The 16679-nt window shown below is 51.5% G+C and overlaps 3 protein-coding genes across 5 annotated transcripts in view; 1 reads left to right on the forward strand and 2 right to left on the reverse strand.

Moving 5' to 3' along the window:
• The window catches only part of MAP2K4 (mitogen-activated protein kinase kinase 4), a 59575-nt gene extending 55767 nt beyond the window's left edge, over positions 1-3808 (reverse strand). The window contains exon 1 of one of the 2 annotated variants that reach the window (XM_068209306.1): positions 3605-3808. In XM_068209306.1, the coding sequence (XP_068065407.1) occupies positions 3605-3689 (85 nt within the window). In that variant the 5' untranslated portion in view covers positions 3690-3808. The remainder of the gene's footprint in view (positions 1-3604) is intronic. The other variant, XM_068209307.1, reaches the window with a different exon arrangement.
• A 5398-nt stretch (positions 3809-9206) lies between these two features.
• TMEM220 (transmembrane protein 220) lies at positions 9207-14291 on the forward strand. 2 transcript variants are annotated; one of them, XM_068209312.1, is made up of 6 exons: positions 9207-9309; positions 9405-9434; positions 10415-10475; positions 11541-11664; positions 12496-12555; positions 13578-14291. In XM_068209312.1, exons 1-6 carry the CDS (start codon positions 9238-9240, stop codon positions 13681-13683), a joined length of 453 nt encoding a protein of 150 aa, XP_068065413.1. In that variant the 5' UTR covers positions 9207-9237; the 3' UTR covers positions 13684-14291. The 2 variants fall into 2 exon arrangements, with proteins under 2 accessions (XP_068065413.1, XP_068065412.1); XM_068209311.1 differs by having other exon boundaries at positions 13601-14291.
• Positions 14292-14430: 139 nt separating this feature from the next.
• ADPRM (ADP-ribose/CDP-alcohol diphosphatase, manganese dependent) lies at positions 14431-16658 on the reverse strand. Its single transcript, XM_068209310.1, has 3 exons — positions 16106-16658; positions 15499-15615; positions 14431-15086 (listed from the first exon to the last, which is right to left on the reverse strand). Exons 1-3 carry the CDS (start codon positions 16656-16658, stop codon positions 14800-14802), a joined length of 957 nt encoding a protein of 318 aa, XP_068065411.1. The 3' UTR covers positions 14431-14799.
• Between the last annotated feature and the right edge of the window lie 21 nt (positions 16659-16679).

Raw genomic sequence — 16679 nt, forward strand, 5'->3', positions numbered from 1 at the left:
CACCAGAGACAGACCTCCTCTGATTTTATGCTAAAATGTCTGGAGTCAGATGAAGAGGGCAGACATCAATGAGGGAGCAAAAGGGACCAAACATGAAGGGAACTGAGAATCCCAAATTCTGGTTGAACTGGTCAGGAATTCCCACCCTACACACCTGAGCCGTGATGTACACTCTGAGAAGACATACACAGTAGCTCTGCTTTGCTTTTTAAAGACACCAGAGCACACCAGGCAGTGAGTATTTGGAGAAGTCCCAGTTGCCTCCAGTCTTCCCGAGTGCCCAATGCAGCTGAGCTGATTCCATAACCATCAGCTATAAGTGGTTCCAGTTCCTCTTTGGCACTGTAGTTAGGATGAGTGACTCCACAGGTTTTAATTAGAATCAAAATTCTCCCTATGCCTTGGAATAAACTACATTTCTAGATTTCATACCACCATTCTTCAAATTATCATTTTCTGAGTAATGTTAGTAGTAATGACTATTACTAATTTTGGCAATGAGAGAAACAGAAAATTACTCCAATTACAGTTTGGGTGCTGGTTATTCCTTAAATCACTGTCAAAGTTATCCTACTTCCCACAGAATCTGTTCCCTCCACAAAACATCCAGGACACTAAATATTCAGGACCGCTCCTGAACTTCAACATTACACATGAGAAAGAATGACAACTCTTCACACTAGCAGTCACCAGCATCTGGACAGACTCCAGTCTGCACCCAACAGACATTTTAAAAATTATGGAATATATGGAATAGGACCTATTTTAATACCCAGAATTCCAGCTCTTTTTTGTCTCCAAGCTGTGCCTTGAACATGGCACCATGAACTGCACTGGCGAGGAGACCCTTTGGGAAGAAACAAAGCTCCAGGTCCTTTGGCATGGGCAGCTGATCCAGGTAGCCAAAAGAAGACATGAGAGTGAAGCTGGGGCACGCAGATTAAGGGTGAATAATAATAAAAAAGCCTGAAGCAACCCCTTGCTTGATGACCAGGCTTGAGAGCCACGGCTGCACAGTGAGCCCAGCACAAGGACAGGGCAGTGTCACCTGGAGGACTTTAGCCTGTGTGCATCAAAAATGATGTAGGATACAGAATTAAAACCAAAACTGGGTGGCCTGCAGAGACCTTCTGGATCTGCTGCCTCTGCCCTGGACATCAGTGTGATGGGCCTCAATTTCTCTGAAGACTTCTCCCCTGTACCACCATCCTCACAACTCCTCCCTACCCCCAGGCCCTGATGAATGCCCTGACAGCTGACACTCCTTATAAAACTGCCAGCCTTGACACCAATACAGAAACCTCCTGCGAGGGACTCTCACCTCAGGCGAGCTTGCCCAAGCACATGGCCTCTGGGCAAGGTCTCCAAAAGCAGCAACTGCTGTCCAGGGGAGCACTGTCACAGTCCTTTGGCAGGGGAGTTCCACCCTCTTCCTCTCCCACACCCACCTCCTTCGCAGAAGCAGTTGCACAAGCCAGGTCAGAGTGTTTGTGTCTGAAAATTAACTGAGCAAAACTTTTTTTTTTTTAAATATAATTACTTGTTTCCAGCTTAATGACTTCCCTGCTCCACCTTGTCATGCCGTTTAAGCCAATTAAATCGACACTGATGCAGTCCTACCTACTCTTCTCCACACCCAGCAATGCATTCCTGCACCTCCCTTGCTCCAGTGCCTGCCCAGCCCCACCACAAGCACAAGTTGGGCTTCCCAACTGCGGAACTCTCAACACTTTTGTGGGGTTTTCTTTGTTCAGCTCAGCTTGCCTTGGCATCAGCAGGAACTAGTGTTGTGGGCAAGGCCACTGTGCATCCTGGAGAGCAGCCAGAGCTGCCCAGCAGTCTGCACACCACCTGCAGCCACATCCAGCCCCTTGCCATCCCACCCAGGTGGTGTGGCAGCACGGCTCCTCCTGGGACAGAGTTTCTTGCAGGTTCCAGGAGCCATCACAGTCACAGTAACCCGCTGCTCCGGAGCCCAGCCAGGATCTCACTCACACCTCCTCCTGGGACACCTGAACACTCACCTGTTACCTTAGGGAAAACCACCGGCGCTTGGGCATCATCACACTGGCCCACGGTCCTGAATCCGTATTTAAACGGCCACCTTAAACCAGCTACAGCAGAACCAAGTGCCCTTCCTCCACTGGAGAGAGCATGCAGGTGCTACATCACCACAAGCTCACAGGGCATCACAGGTGCCAGGGTGCCAAACCAGTTCTCAGCCTTGGAAGATACAGGTGATTCAGAGGAACAACTCAAATATGAGAAATGGGTCAGCTGGAAATACAGTGGGCAACACTGAGGGTTTTAACTGCACAAGAACAAGGCTTGTTCTTATTAAATCACAACTGTTTTGGCATATCATGGTAATGTTTTTAATCCATGCATTTAATGCACAAAGTCTGGGATTCAGGTTTTTGAGAGACAGACAATACTACCATGACAAGGCCCAAAAGGTACCCAATCCTTCATGCAGGGGAAGCTACGAGGAGCCAAAATTCACCTTTTTACTCCAAATATACCAAGCTCTTCAGTTTAACCATCAGTTCTCTGCCCAAACAAGTCCCCACCACTCTCAGCAAGTCCATACAAGGACCAACACAGGATATAGCAAATAACAGTGACAAACATTATTTCACAACAGTACCCACACTTCTGTCACAGAGAGAGCAACCCTTCCTTTTTCCCGGTCCCAAAACAGAGTAAACTGCTTCTTTAATATTACCACCCCTCTATTTAATTAAGGAAACCAAACAAACTAGCACTGTGCCACCTCAGTCTAATAAGGCCTAAAATCTTTTTCAAGCAGAGAGTACATTTCAGTGGTCTAACTTTAAAAGAGAAACTCAAAGGGTTTGCCGAGGCCTTTCTGAAAAACAAATATCCACCGTTTTTGCAAGGCTGCTCAACCATCAACAAGTGCCGGTGGAAACCAACACGACCCGCTGCAGCACTGTAAATTTCCATCGGAACGGAACGAAACTGAATGAAACTGAACCGCAAGTTCGCGCTGAACTGATTTTACTCAGAGGTCTGTCTCGAGAAAAGCACACACCGGAGGCGGAGGGCCGGGCAGAGCGCGGCGGGCCGGGGCAGTGCCGTCGTGCCGCAGCCCCGGCCCGGCCGCACCGCGGGGCTCCCGCGGGCACGGGCCGCCCCCAGCGCACTTCGCTCCGGCCGGCCCCCCAGGGATGCTGCTGCAGCCGCGGCCTGCACCGCTCACCCGGAGCGGCCGCAGAGCCCTTCCCCGCCGGGAGAGGCCGGAGCCGCGTCCGGCCCGGCCTTTGTCCCGGCGGCCGGGGCCGAGCTCCGGGCAGGCCCTGCGCCCCGGCAGCCCCGGCGAGCAGGGCCAGGGCCGCGCTTCCTCCCGCCGAGCGCGCCGGGCGCGGCCAGGCCGCCAGCGGGGCAGGCCCGGAGCGGGGCCGCCGGGGCCGGGCCGAGCCGGGGCCGGGGATTCCCGCGGGCAGCGCCGCTGCACAGCCGCGGCCCAGCGCGGGGGGCGCGAGCCGGCAGCGCCCAGGGGTCCCCGCGGCCCGGGCAGGGCGAGACCTGCGGCGGCTCCGGCCCGGCACGGCCCGGCGCTGCCCGGGCCGGCGGTGCTTACCCTGCATGCTGCTGCTGCCGGCGGCGCCCGGCCCGGGCCCGCTCCCGCTCCCCCCGGAGCCGCCGCTGGGGCTGGGAGTCGCCATTGTGCGCGGAGCGGGAGCAGCGGCGGCGGCGCTGCGCAGGGCCCTCCCCGGCAGGGCAGGACACACGGCCCCGCCGCCCGTCCGCCCCCGGCTGGGGCCGCGAAACCCCTCCCCGCCGGGGCCCCGCGCCTGCGGCACCGCTGCGGCGGGGCGGAGGTGGCGCTGCCTCCCGCGGGGGGACGGGGCATCCCCGGGCAGTCCTGCGGCGCCGCTCCTGCTCCCTCGGGCCGGGGGGCACCGCCCGCAGGGGACCCCGCACCGCGCCCGGACATCTGCTGTCCTGTCTCACATCCCCTCGGCGGCCCGAGCAGCTTTTTAGCATTTCTCATCTTCACCCTGGGGTTAGGACTTATCCCGCACGTGCAACCCCTTGCAAACTTCTCCCGACTCGCTCGGGACCATAGGGCACAACTCCTTGCTGGGCTTTGCCGGACGCCCAGGGCATCAGCCTCTTCCTGCCACTATCAGTCTCCCCCTCATTTTCTTCTCATGGCCACTGCTGTTCATGCCAGCACATGGTTTCTGACCATTCCTCTTAACTCCGGCAAACCCACACTCCTAGTCAGAGGGGCAGCACATACTGTGAACGAGAGCAGTGAAACTGCTGCCGCAGAGCTGTGGACCCTCTCCAGCCTGCTGCATGACAGGGGAGTCCCTACAGGAGGCCTTTGGTCCTCATCTTTGTAGTAGAAACAATACTGACCCTTTTTATGAATGCAGATGGGCTGAGGAAGGAGCTGGACGTCCCACGTATTAGAAGTATGAGGACTCTCTCCCTGCTGCTTCATTGCCCAGGTCACCATGGAGGTGATAATACAGCCCTGAACACACACTGGAAGTGCCTCCAGGAACTGCAAACCATCACCCTTTGTGTTGAGTCCTGACACAAAAAACATTCCCTTCCCTAGTTCTGTATCTTTCCTTTCCCTTCCCTGTTTTGTTTAAGCCTTCTCTTCTGCATTAACCCCTGAGGGCAGGTCTAGGGTTGGCACCTTGCAGGTTGTGATGCAGAAACCCAGTGCCTACTGGCAAACACTGACTTCCACTTCTGCTGTGTGCCACCTACATGTGTTTGCTTATAATTAGCTAAAATCATACTTTTCCCTCACTGCAAATCTAGGAGAATCAACAATACCCTTTCTGACATGTTTGTGAAACCTTTCCTTAAAGGCCTCCAGTGATGGGGATTGTGCCATTCCCTAGCAATCTGTTCTGGCCCACATCCTAACATCATCCAAAAGCCTGACTTCAGGGTTTTTTTTACATTTCAAATCCCTTATATCCTGCCCTGTTCTCTATGGCCACAGCCTTCTTCAAAATGACCCCTTGGGCACTTGATGATGTGCAATGATGAACTGCAATGTTTCCCTTCTTGTCCTTGCCTCAGCTTTCTCTTCTACACATTACATCAATTCATTTCCTTCAGCCTTTCTTCATGTCTCCTATGCCTCCCAGCATCCTCACTGACCTCCTTTGATGTTTTCTGTCTATCTGCATTTTTTGAAGTACAGCATCCCTAGCTAGGCATACTATCCCAGCTTGCCTTGGAGGCTACAGCTCACATGCTCCAGGATGGTGTTTGCCTTTTCCACTGCTGGTGTTCAGTTTCCTTTCCATTACACTGTAGACTCTTCTTTTTTTGGGGGGGAAGTGGGGAGTGGTTTTTGGGTTGGTGAGGTTTTTTTTTTTGAAAACGGCATCCACCCAGTTCCCTCACCTGAACCTGTGTTGTTCACTGCTCATAAAAGTAATGCTGGAAGTTGTACCTGTTGAATATTGCCCTGTAGATTGCAGGCCGTTTCTCTATCTAGTGCTGAATCCTGTTGTCTTTGCTGTCCTCAACAGCCTGGAGTAATTAGCAGGTTTATTAAGGTGGTCATGGGTGTTAATCATCCAGGCTGTTAACTTAAGTAATTAAAAAGATCTGGCATCAGAACAGACCCCTGCAAAAATCCTCTGAATACGTCCCTCCATTTTGACAAACACTGATAATTAGCACTTGTGGTACACTGTTCTCACCAGTTTTACACTCACCATGCCCTTTTATCTTCTGAAGAAGGGGTCAGGACAGCCAATGTTAAAAACATTCCTTAAGTCAACATATGTGACATCTGTTACTTATCACTTTATTCCTAAAAAATTGTGCCACATCAGGACATGAGAGTGGTTTGTCTGCATTTTTTTCCTGATGTGCCCTTCTCTCTTCAACCAGGACATCATCCAACCCTTATTCTGTACCATTTACCTCATGCCCATATCTTATACTTCCCAACTATGGTATATACATAGATATTCATATAACTCTACACAAACACAGCTATTATTTCAGTAGTCACTGGCCATCCCCTCCAAGATGTCTGTTGAGTTCACTTAGTCCATGTATCTGGAGCAGTCCATACTCACTGTTCAGGGTAGCTATGACATAGAGTGGCATTGTCATTCAACAACCAACATGACATATGAAACTCAACATTACAGACTTTTCTCACCCAAAAATCAAATCTCTGTGAGGAACATATCATGTTTCCCTGTCCTTCTGCATTCTTCACCTGGTGCACCCATGTCCTTGAGCAAAAACAATCCCAGGGATGGATTTGCCTTTGCCTCAGAAGCTGTGTCCTCTGAAGTTGGTCAATCAGGGAATACGGGTCTGCTCCCATTCTCAGGAAGGTGGGCCCCATCCTTCCCTGCTCCTGGCACCTGGCCCACCAGTTAAGGCAACTAAACCCAGAGCCCTTTTGGCAATGTCGGCTGTGCAACCATGCATTTATCTCCAGATGTCCCCATTGGAATTGCAGTCAGGGTTCTGTGGCTAGTAACACACCAAAGGCCCCAAACCCTTCACCTCCCCACCCAGAGCATTTCAGTCACTTTTGATCCAATCTAAAGCAATCTATGACCATTCATGACACAAGGATGAGGGCCATTATGAAATGGGTCACTGTGATGACTACGGCTGTGGTGTAGTAAAATCTCTTGTACAGGCTCTTGGGAAACGTCCTGGCTCTCAATACCACAGCTTGGCTTCAGGGCCCATCCCTGCTGCCTCTGTTCTTTACAGGAGGAGTTGCCAAAGTGAAGATAAGCTCAGACTGCTATGGGGCGAGTGGCAGATCCAGAGAGTCATAAAGAGGGGAGATGTTTTGCCTAATATCGAGGAACAAGCACCTCAAGTTCTACTCAAGGATACTAAAGGTTCTTGGCCTCCCTCTCATGGGAGAAGTCAGTATTGCCTTCTGCCGACAAAATCTCCTGTGTCCCTGCAGTGGGTGGCTGGAAGAAGTGCTCAGGATGGTTGGTAAAGCTTTAAAGTGAACAGCCTCGAGCTTTTCTTTGCAATAAGCACACCCAGCACTGAAAGACATTTTTATTTCTAAGGCATGTTACAGCCTGATTGTTTTTTAATTCCATTTAGCTCAACTGGCCAGAGCATGATGCTAACATGAAGGTTGTGGGTTTGATCCCTGTATGGGCCATTCGCTCAAGAGCTGGACTCGGTGATCCTTATGGGAACGTTATGGGTTCCTTTCAGCTCAGAATATTCTGTGATTCTGTGAATTAGAGCAGTAGAGAACGCCAGAGCTGCTAAACCAATCCCTCCTTCCGACCATATCCGCAGGAGAGACAGAGGGGCCTTTTGCCTTCCCTTGCTCTTGAGTCACTGAACTTCGGTCACTCACAGGATTGCCAAACCTTCCATGCCATGCCTCCCAAGTGCCCATTAGAAGCTGCTTTCTGCCAGCCAGCCTTCCCTTCCCCTCAGCAGAGTCCTGTCCCACGGCAGGCAGGGCCCTGGATGTGTCTGTCCAGATGTTTCTCTGCTTCCTTCCCAGTCTCTACCAGTTTCTCCCATCTGCCCTCTCTCCCCTCCTGACTGTGCAGCCCATGAGATGTCAAGGAGCAGCCCAGCCGTGACAGAAACTAGGTGGGTTGTGCAGATTTGCATAATAACTTGTGATCAAACAAATTAAAGAGCAAAAGACTTAATCACAGATTAATTTTCATTTTGAAGATCAGCTAGTACGGCTGGAAAAAACGGGCAGTGACTCATAATTTTGTTTCCCACACAAAGAAGGACTGGTGTGCCTGAAAAGCTTGGCTGCTTTTATTTTCCTATCATATTATGCTAATAATTATTATGCTAATGAAAGACATGCTCTTGCATTCTTCTTACACTTTTTATCACCACTGTTGCTTTTAAATCCTTGACATTTTAATTTCCTAGCCCAAAATTACTTCCTCTCTGTTAGAAAATATATTCAAGAGCCTATCCTTGACCTGGAAACAAGGCATGAAGGTGATTTATTACTAGAGTTCTGCTTTTTTTGAGGTGAGGGGTAGGGACTCTCACAAAGATAACTCTTACTTCTCTGTGGCTTTAAATGCAGAAATTTAATCTCTTGTAATCTGCTCAAGGAAAGACTCAGTTAAAAATAAGATGAGGAATTAATAATAATAAGAAAGGAATTAATAAAAATAAGAGAGGAATTAATCCTCTCCACAAATGTGGACACATTTACATGTCCTCCACATAACAATTCAGAAAGACCCGATTCTGTTGGGTGCTGAGGGAACTGTACAATTCTGATACTGAAATCAGGAGGCATGATCGCACAGAGGCTCGGTTTTGGTAAATATCACATTTCTAAAGGACCCACTTTCAGTTCATCACTTATTATCACTTTTCATCATAACTGATCAGTGAACGATGGCACAATGCTATTCTTCTGAGCGATATCCTTTTTGGCTCCCCAGACTACACAAAATGACTGAATCTCTTAAACACAAAACTATTTCTGAACCATTACAAAAATCACAGAATGGTTTGGATTGGAAGGGGTCTTAAAACTCATCTCATTTAGCCCCCTGCCATGGCAGGGACACCTTGCACTGTCCCAGGCTGCTCCAAGCCCCTTCCAACCTGGCCTTGGGCACTGCCAGGGATGGGGCAGCCACAGCTGCTCCGGGCACCCTGTGCCAGGGCCTCACCTCCCTCGAAGTATCGCCGTGCTGCCCGGGATCGGGATCAGGATGGGCATGGGGATCGGGATTGGGATCGGGGCTGGGATCAGGGATCGGGATTGGGGCCAGCATCGGGGCTGGGATCGGGGATCGGGATCAGGATTGGGGATCGGGGCTGGGATCAGGGATCGGGATTGGGGCCAGCATCGGGGCTAGGATCGGGGATCAGGATCAGGATCGGGGATCGGGATCAGGATCGGGCATCGGGGTTGGGATCGGGATCGGGATTGGGGCCAGCATCGGGGCTGGGATCGGGATTGGGATTGGGATTGGGATTGGGGCCGGGATCGGGGATCGGGGCCAGGATCGGGGATCGGGATTAGGGATCGAGATCGGGATCGAGGATCAGGATCGGGATCGGGGCCGGGATCGGGGATCGGGGATCGGGGATCGGGATCGGTGGCGGGATTGGGACCGGGGCAGCGATGGGGATCGCAGCCGGGATCGGGAATCGGGGATCGGGGCCGGGATCAGTTTCGCGGCCGCGGCCCGCCCCTCTGTCCCGCCCCTCTGTCCCGCCCCGGCCATGGCGGCGCGGCTGTGGCGGCTCTGTAACCTGCTCATGGCCGCTTTCTTCGGGCTGGCGGCCGCCGTGCAGGTGAGGCCGGGGCTCCCCTCCCGTCCCCTCCGCTCCCCTCCCGCGGAGCGCGGCCCCGGCCGGGCCGGGGTCTCAGTGCGCGCCTCCCGCTGCAGGTGAACGACCCCGACGCGGGGCTGTGGACGGTGAGTACGGGCCGCCCTTCCCTTCCCCTTCCCCTTCCCCTTCCCTTTTCCCTTCCCTTCCCTTCCCTTCCCTTCCCCTTCCCCTTCCCCTTCCCCTTCCCCTTCCCCTTCCCCTTCCCTTCGGCACCTCCTGCCCCGAGGTCCCGGCGGCCCCAGCCCCGCTCCGCTAACGCTCCTCCGCCCCGGGGCCGCCGGAGGAAACGTCCCGGCTCCCAGCTGAAGAGCGGTCAGAGGCCGGGAAAACGATGTCTATACTGCAGCGACGGCTGGAATCCGACCGTGCTTCCAGGATCTGCCTTATTTCACCCCAGATCTGCACTTGCCTGTGCAGAGCACGCCGAGCTGCTCGCGCTCCTCCTGCCCGCTGTGCCCGTGGCCCTGGGCTTGCCGTGGGTGTCCAGCGAGAGCCGCCTCCCGCCGCCCAGCTGGGCCTCCAGGGGAAACGGGAGCGAGCCCCGCTCCTGTGCCCGTCCTGCCTCGGGCACTGAGCAGCCCCTGGCCCCGGGCCTGGGCTGGGCGCTGCGGGTGACGGGGACAGTCTGTGTGTGCGACGGGAGCTGCTGGCTGGGCGCACCCTGCGCGCCCTGGGGTGCGTGAGCCCCGCTGACAGCGGCACCAAAGCGGGGCAAAATGCCCCAGCGCGGGTGGAGGGTTTGGGGAGCCCAGGGCTGGGCAGAACCCTGTCCCGTCAGGGGCAGGATTCAGGGAAGGGCTCTGCAGTGCTTGCTCGGACAGCCAGCATTCTGTAAGCCAGGAGCAGAGGAACAAGGGCTGGCTGTGGGCTGATGGCCCGGGATTTTGGGTGGTGATGGTGAAGATGAGCACTAGCAGTGCCAGGGCATGCTGGAGGGCGAGGGACTGGGATCTGCTCTGTGCCTCTGACAAACTGCTGCGAAGGGGAGAAGTGCTGCTGTGGCTGGGCACTTCTGCTTCCTGAGCTTGCTAAGTTTTGCTACCGAGTAGATTTATGTCATTAACAGGTTGTCTACTTAGTGCCAGCTGCCCTGACACTGCTTGTCAGCATCAACCCTTCAATAACAGGTATGATACTGGTGTGCCAAACAGTCTCTGCTCAAATTTTGCCCTCAAAAGGTTGTTGTGTTGCTTTTTTTTTTTTTTTAATTGAGCCACAGATTAAAATCAGGCTGCGTAGAAACACATCCTACTACCTTCTGAAGGCAAAAAGCTGCAAGACCCATTTCTACAGAAGCTGGTCATTGCTTTAGTGCTGGTGGGTGGGCATTCTGCAGGTGAGGAGAGGAGTCCAGCAGAAAGCCCAGCTGCTGGGATGGGCCTGCCTTTGCACCCCAATTCCAGCTTAAAGCCTTCTGCAGCAGAAACCTGAGAGCATGCTTTGAAATCAGCTCTGTGTTGACCTTAGCAATTGACTTTGTTTCATTGTTGTAAATCTGTTTTTGTTTATCTAGCTCCTGCAAAAGCAGCTGAGCTTTGCACAGTCCCATGAAAGTGCTAAAGGTCTTGTTCAGTGCCAGGCATTGCAGCTGCCCCACAGAGCAACGGGCAGCAGTAGGAATATTCAAAGGCTGTGTTTCCAAGGGTGTGTGCTGTGGGGGCTAACAGCAGTTCAGAGGATCATTCAGATTAGGTTTGTTTCAAGTCTTCAGAACATAGTTAAGATTTCTGTATTTTAATTCCGTGGAAATAATTTTAAATAAAGCCATTTTATATACATAAAGTGACTGTATCTGTTCTGGATGAATACTGGCTGAATAGACTATATCACATTTAAAAAGAAAACCTTCAGGAGTGCATGGTATTGTCACAAATTACACCATTGCAGTCTCTTGTCATTCTTAAGCATATAAAGTGGCAGCATTCCTAAGTTCAGAACTATGAGGCTTGTGGTTTTGAATATTTCAGTGGAGGTTTTGGCTGGTCAATAGAATCTGCATGTTAAACTCATAGTTAGGGTTTTCCTTGTGCCCAGATCTGTGGAAAATAATGATTATAACAGCACAACTTCTGTAAAAGTGCGGATTTATGTAAATTCACCAAGGGGTATTTGCCATTGAGGTCTGTGGAAGACCCAGCTGGGTTTACTTCATGCTTTATGAGAGTGGCTGACAGTCTATTTTTTTTCTCCAGACAATGGTGTTTGGAGGAGCCTCTGTGACCTTCATTCTGCTGGCTGTGTTGTTGGGACCATTGCCTTGGCTTGCTCTTTGCTTGCTTACGCTCAAGGAAACATTTTTCATGAAGAGGAAGGCAGGTAAGCAGTGGGTTTTATTTGCCCTGGCCCAAATCCAGCTCACCAGGCCATCTCCTCCTGGTGCCACCTTCCAAAACTTTATTTCCTGGGCTGTTGCAATGAGTGCTGTTGGTCCAGGGGAATCAGACCAAAGAGGAGGGACCATAATGCTCCAAACCAGTGACTGCTTGGACACAGGGAAGGGAACAGTCATTGCCTCCCTGACTGTGGCAGGCAGTTGGATTTACTTGTCTGGCTTTCAGAGACCTGGGCACAAGCACAGTGAAACAGCTTTGTTCTGTTTTCCCGGAGCTGTGGGAGTGGTAATCAATGTTTTAAAAACTCTTGAGGCGATATTAAATTCATGTTTATCTGGCATGGGCTGCTGAGCCCTCCAAGGTATTGAGGACGAGGGAGAATTTCTCACCTGGACATTCAGGTGTGTAAAAAGCAGGTGCTTGCAGAGTACTGCGGTGAAGCCCTGGCAGCTACTTCTGCACCTAATCACAGTCTGGAAAACTGGGATGTGGCTTTGCTCTGTTTCAATGAGAGAAATGTGCCTGCTTTGCCTATGTTTATTAGAGAAATGTGCTATGGAATATAAGTCCAGCAGTAGAACAAAACGTGGAGGCAGGAATTTCTGCAGCTGTTTAGCTGTCATGTCAATTTGTAGATTTGTGGTGTGAAGCAAAGTTACTCTTTGGAAATACCTTTATAATTATAATCCTAGTAAAATATATTCAACTTCTCCAAAGGAGCAGCCACTACTGTTTTGGAGGCAAAATTTGTATTGTCAGAACACAGACATCTGTTTGTATTATTTTCTGATCTGCTTTTTTAATGGCTTTTTAGAGAATTGTTTGGTCTGGTGATTGTTGCAATATGGATGAGTCTTTGTCGCAGTTCAGCGAAGTAAGTTTTATTTTCTCTTTTTTTATAATCCCTTCCAATGTTCACATTTAGTGACTAGCTCCTTGAAAACACGCAGTTGATTTTGGCAGCTTGTTTTCCTGGTGCATCTCACCCTCTGAACCTTCCAGATGCCCAAGCAGTAGCAGCTGGTGCTATAGCCTGGAGGATCTTGCACAGATAAAAGTTGGGGCAGGGGGGAATGTAAGGCTACATGAAGAACTTTTTCTGACCCCCTGCCATAATAGGGGAGTTTTCCTTTTGTTTAAGGTGCTTTATTTAATTCCAGCTAGCTTCTGTAGCCTGAGTTATCAGAAAATTCTTTGTGCCTCTCCAGTAAGAGACTGGTGATACATCCATAGTAGCCCCATTGAAGTGGCCAAAGGCTCTCTGCTGTCCTTCCAGCTGCAGGCAGATGTGAACGGTATGTGGTGGCTGTAGCAGTGGCCAGGAAGGCCAGGGACATCCTGGCCTGTCCCATCATGGTGTGGTCAGCAGGATGAGGACAGTGCTTGTCTCCTGTGCTGGCACTGCACAGATTTGGGCACCTCACTTCAAAAATGACTTTGAGGGACTGGAGCGTGTCCAGGGGAGGGAACAGAGTTGGGGAAGGGTCTGGAACACCAGGAGTCACCAAGGGAGCTGGAGTGGCTCAGTCTGGAGAAAAGGAGGCTCAGAGGGGACCTTTTCACTCTCTACAACTCCCTGACAGGAGGGTGCAGCCTGGTGGGGGTCAGGTTCTGCTCCCAAGGAACAAGGGACAGGACCAGAGGAAACAGCCTCAAGCTGTGCCAGGGGAGGCTGAGATTAGATCCTAGGGGAAATTCCCTCACTGAAAGAGAGGTCAGGCATTGGCACAGGCTGCCCAGGGAGATGGTGGAGTCACCATTCCTTGGAAGTGTTCAAAAAAAAGCACTGGATGTGGCACGGCACCATAGGGTTTAGAGGGCGGTATGCAGTCCAAGCTTGGACTTGATGATCGTGGAGGTCTTTTCCAGCCTTAAAGATTCAGTGATTTGAAGCAGCTCTGTTGGATTTGTTCTTACAGGAGTCCCCTGGGAGGAGTTCGCTTGGTTGCTGCAGTCGTTGTTGCCCTCTTTCCCTTTGTTTCGTGGCTGTACATTTATGTGAACAAGGACATGCGAGAGTCGTGGCCAACACACTGCAAAACTGTGATTTAACTGGGTGGGAGAAAGTCCACAGTAACCATGCTGACCTTATTTGCCTTTGTTTTTGGTGCTTAATGAAAGGTGAGTGTCATTTTGATAGGACCCAAGAATAGCTGGCTGCTTCCAGCAGTGCCAGTTGAGATTTGGTAAAATATTGAGGAACACTGTCAAATCTGAGTGGGGAATTTTTCTATGGAAACTGTTCACCTTGCTGCTTCTTAGATTTTCCAAACACCATTGAGCTAATGTCTGTTCTGATGGTGTATTCAAGATATCACTGTATCCCTGGATCACTCTCCAGTCACCTTGTAGTTTGGGAAATCTACTATTCTTTTACATAAGGGACTAATAAAGCAAATACTGTTTTAATAAATGATTATTTACAGCCATAGAACTTTGAAAAACATGCCTGGATAATGCATTTCAGACTTACAGGAAAATTGAGCAGTCTATCTCTGTCCTGTGCTAAAATCATATGTAGAATATATCTGAAAAAAATATTTTTGCTATTATCTTTAACTAAAAGTCGCTGGTTTTACTGAGTAATAAACACTATTTTTTATAAGAAAACTCAATGAAAGCCTCAGTATCTTTTATTTTCTGGGAGATGTATATTCGAGCCTGTCACCAGGTTACAGGCTAGATATATTCTGCCAGACATGAGACCTTACTGTAATGTTCACAGAAAATAAATAAACAGAGATGTGGCTGGGCAGGTACAACTCTGCATGCTTTAATGCTCACTGAGAGAACAGCAGTGGGGCTTTTTTGGAACAGTATTTGTTATATGGTTTGCATCTTTTCACAGTAGCAATCCAGTCTGGATTGGGTGTTTGAAATGAACATTCTGCATTCCAGTATATTTATTTCAATTACTGGCCTTCTCTCTTCTCCACAAAGAAGTCAGGTGCTCTCTTACAGAAACACAATTTCTAAAATTCTGTATCCAAGAGAAAAACGCCTGAGCTGAAGCAATACGGATCAGCCATGCACAGCTTTCTAAAAGCATACAGCTGAATCTCCTACATTTTTGTCCGAGTCCTTCCCGAAGAAGAGCAATCTGCATTTGCCCGGTATTTCAGAAACGCATAACTCTGTCAGGAATTCTGCCCCTTCCCTTTAGTACCATTTTATCTTCATAGACATAAATCGTTCCAAAGGCGTTGCTGTCCGGGGGCGTCTCGATGACCCCCTCCAAGGTGAGGTGGTGAACTCCGTGGGAGTCCAGGCAGTAGGCGCCGTCGTGCAGGTGCCCCGCGAGGACACAGACCACACACCCGTGCGCGTGTATCACTGACAGGGCAGCCTCGTAATTCCAGGCCAGGCAAACCCCATTGGAAGCGGAGGGATGGATGGGTACGTGAGCTGCAGTCCAGAGGGAAAGAAATACAGAGAGTTAAACTGTGACGAATCTCCTCATTGCTGGGAAGTTCAGCCATCCCGCTGAGTACAGAAAGCTCACCCCCAGAGTGAGGTGTGGTTGCTGTTCTGCTCTTTCAGGGGTTCCATCTGTACTTCAGCAGACCAACTACAGCTAACATACACGGGCTAGCTTTTTTTTTTTTTCCTTGTATTTCCATGGCAGTTGTGCTGGTAATTGATATTTGGTGAGGAGGGAAGAAACCACCCACAGAAATGAGTTTTCTGAGAGGAGCTGCTGAGAGCTTCCTCTGTACAGCCCCCATCAAACATAGGGGTTGGAACCACATTAGCTTTAAGCACCCTTCCAACACAAACCATTCTGATTGTCTTTTTATCCCCCTCCATATCTACCTACCCATAACTATAACTTTTTCTTGGTTTTCATCAGAGAACTTGAGGACTTCATCAAACCAGTCCAGCTGGTCTTGACTAAATCCTCCATTAAACGCTACAAAATGAGGTTCTTTGAGCCCTGCAATGAAGAAGAAGGTTAGGCACAAATGTATACACCTCCCGTGGCTCCTCTATTTGCCTTAAGTAAATCTGCTGGTAGTTGGTTTACTCTCAGAACCTTTGGGGTTTTTATTTTTTTTTTGCATTCCCTGGATCAGAACTCCAGCCCCCTTGCACAAAGAAGATTATTTGTTCGTGTTTTTGGGAACTTTGGTCACACTACCCAAACAGGGTTTCCGCTGTTGGGTTCCCCCCCTGGTATGGAACAGGGTGGGCACAGCTCGGTGCTCTGCGGGGCACAGAGCACAGCGCCGCCGCAGCCCAGGGGCACCGCGGCAGCACCAGGCGTACGGGGGAGCATCTCCTGTGCCCGCACGGACGGCAGGGAAGCGGCGGAGGTGGGCAGCAACGGGGCACATGCTTGTTAGCCCCTGGCATCCCGCTGTCAGCACCGGGAGCTCCGGACAGCGAAGCTTCGGCCGCCCGCGCCCCTGCCAAGCCGGAGGTACCTTCGGGGCTGTTGAGATCATCGTTGTGGTTCTTCTCCCGCAGCACCCGCAGGGACTCCTGGTAGCGGAGGCTGCCGGGGTCCCTGCCCAGCGTGCTCGTGTCGTAGCTGTCGAGCACGACGAGGCGGAGCCGCGGGGCCGGGCTGCAGTGATACGCGTGGCACTCCCGGTCCGGGGGCCCGTCCGAGCCCCCCGCGGCCCGGCTGTACAGCCCGCTGTGCACCAGCCGGGCCCGGCTGAAGTTGTAGAGCTCGTGGTTGCCCCACGCGTGGTGCACCGGCACCGAGAGCTGCCCCAGGACCTCCAGCACCTGCTGCAAGGCGCTCTCGGCCTCGCCGCGCCGGGCGTTCTGCCCGTCGATGCTATCGCCCAGCTGCAGCACGAAGCCTATGGGCGGGCTCTCCTCGGCCCACGCCCGCACCGCCTCCCGCAGCAAGCGCAGGCTGTGCCGGTAGTAGCGCCGCCGGCAGCCGCCGAAGTCGTGCCCGTCCTCCGCGTCCGCGAACTGGATGTCAGCGACGAGCCCGAAGGCGAGGCGCGGCGCGGCCTGCATGGCGGCCTCGGGCGGGCCGGA

The sequence above is a fragment of the Anomalospiza imberbis genome, chromosome 19, assembly GCF_031753505.1.
Source record: "Anomalospiza imberbis isolate Cuckoo-Finch-1a 21T00152 chromosome 19, ASM3175350v1, whole genome shotgun sequence".
Classification (NCBI taxonomy): domain Eukaryota; kingdom Metazoa; phylum Chordata; class Aves; order Passeriformes; family Viduidae; genus Anomalospiza; species Anomalospiza imberbis.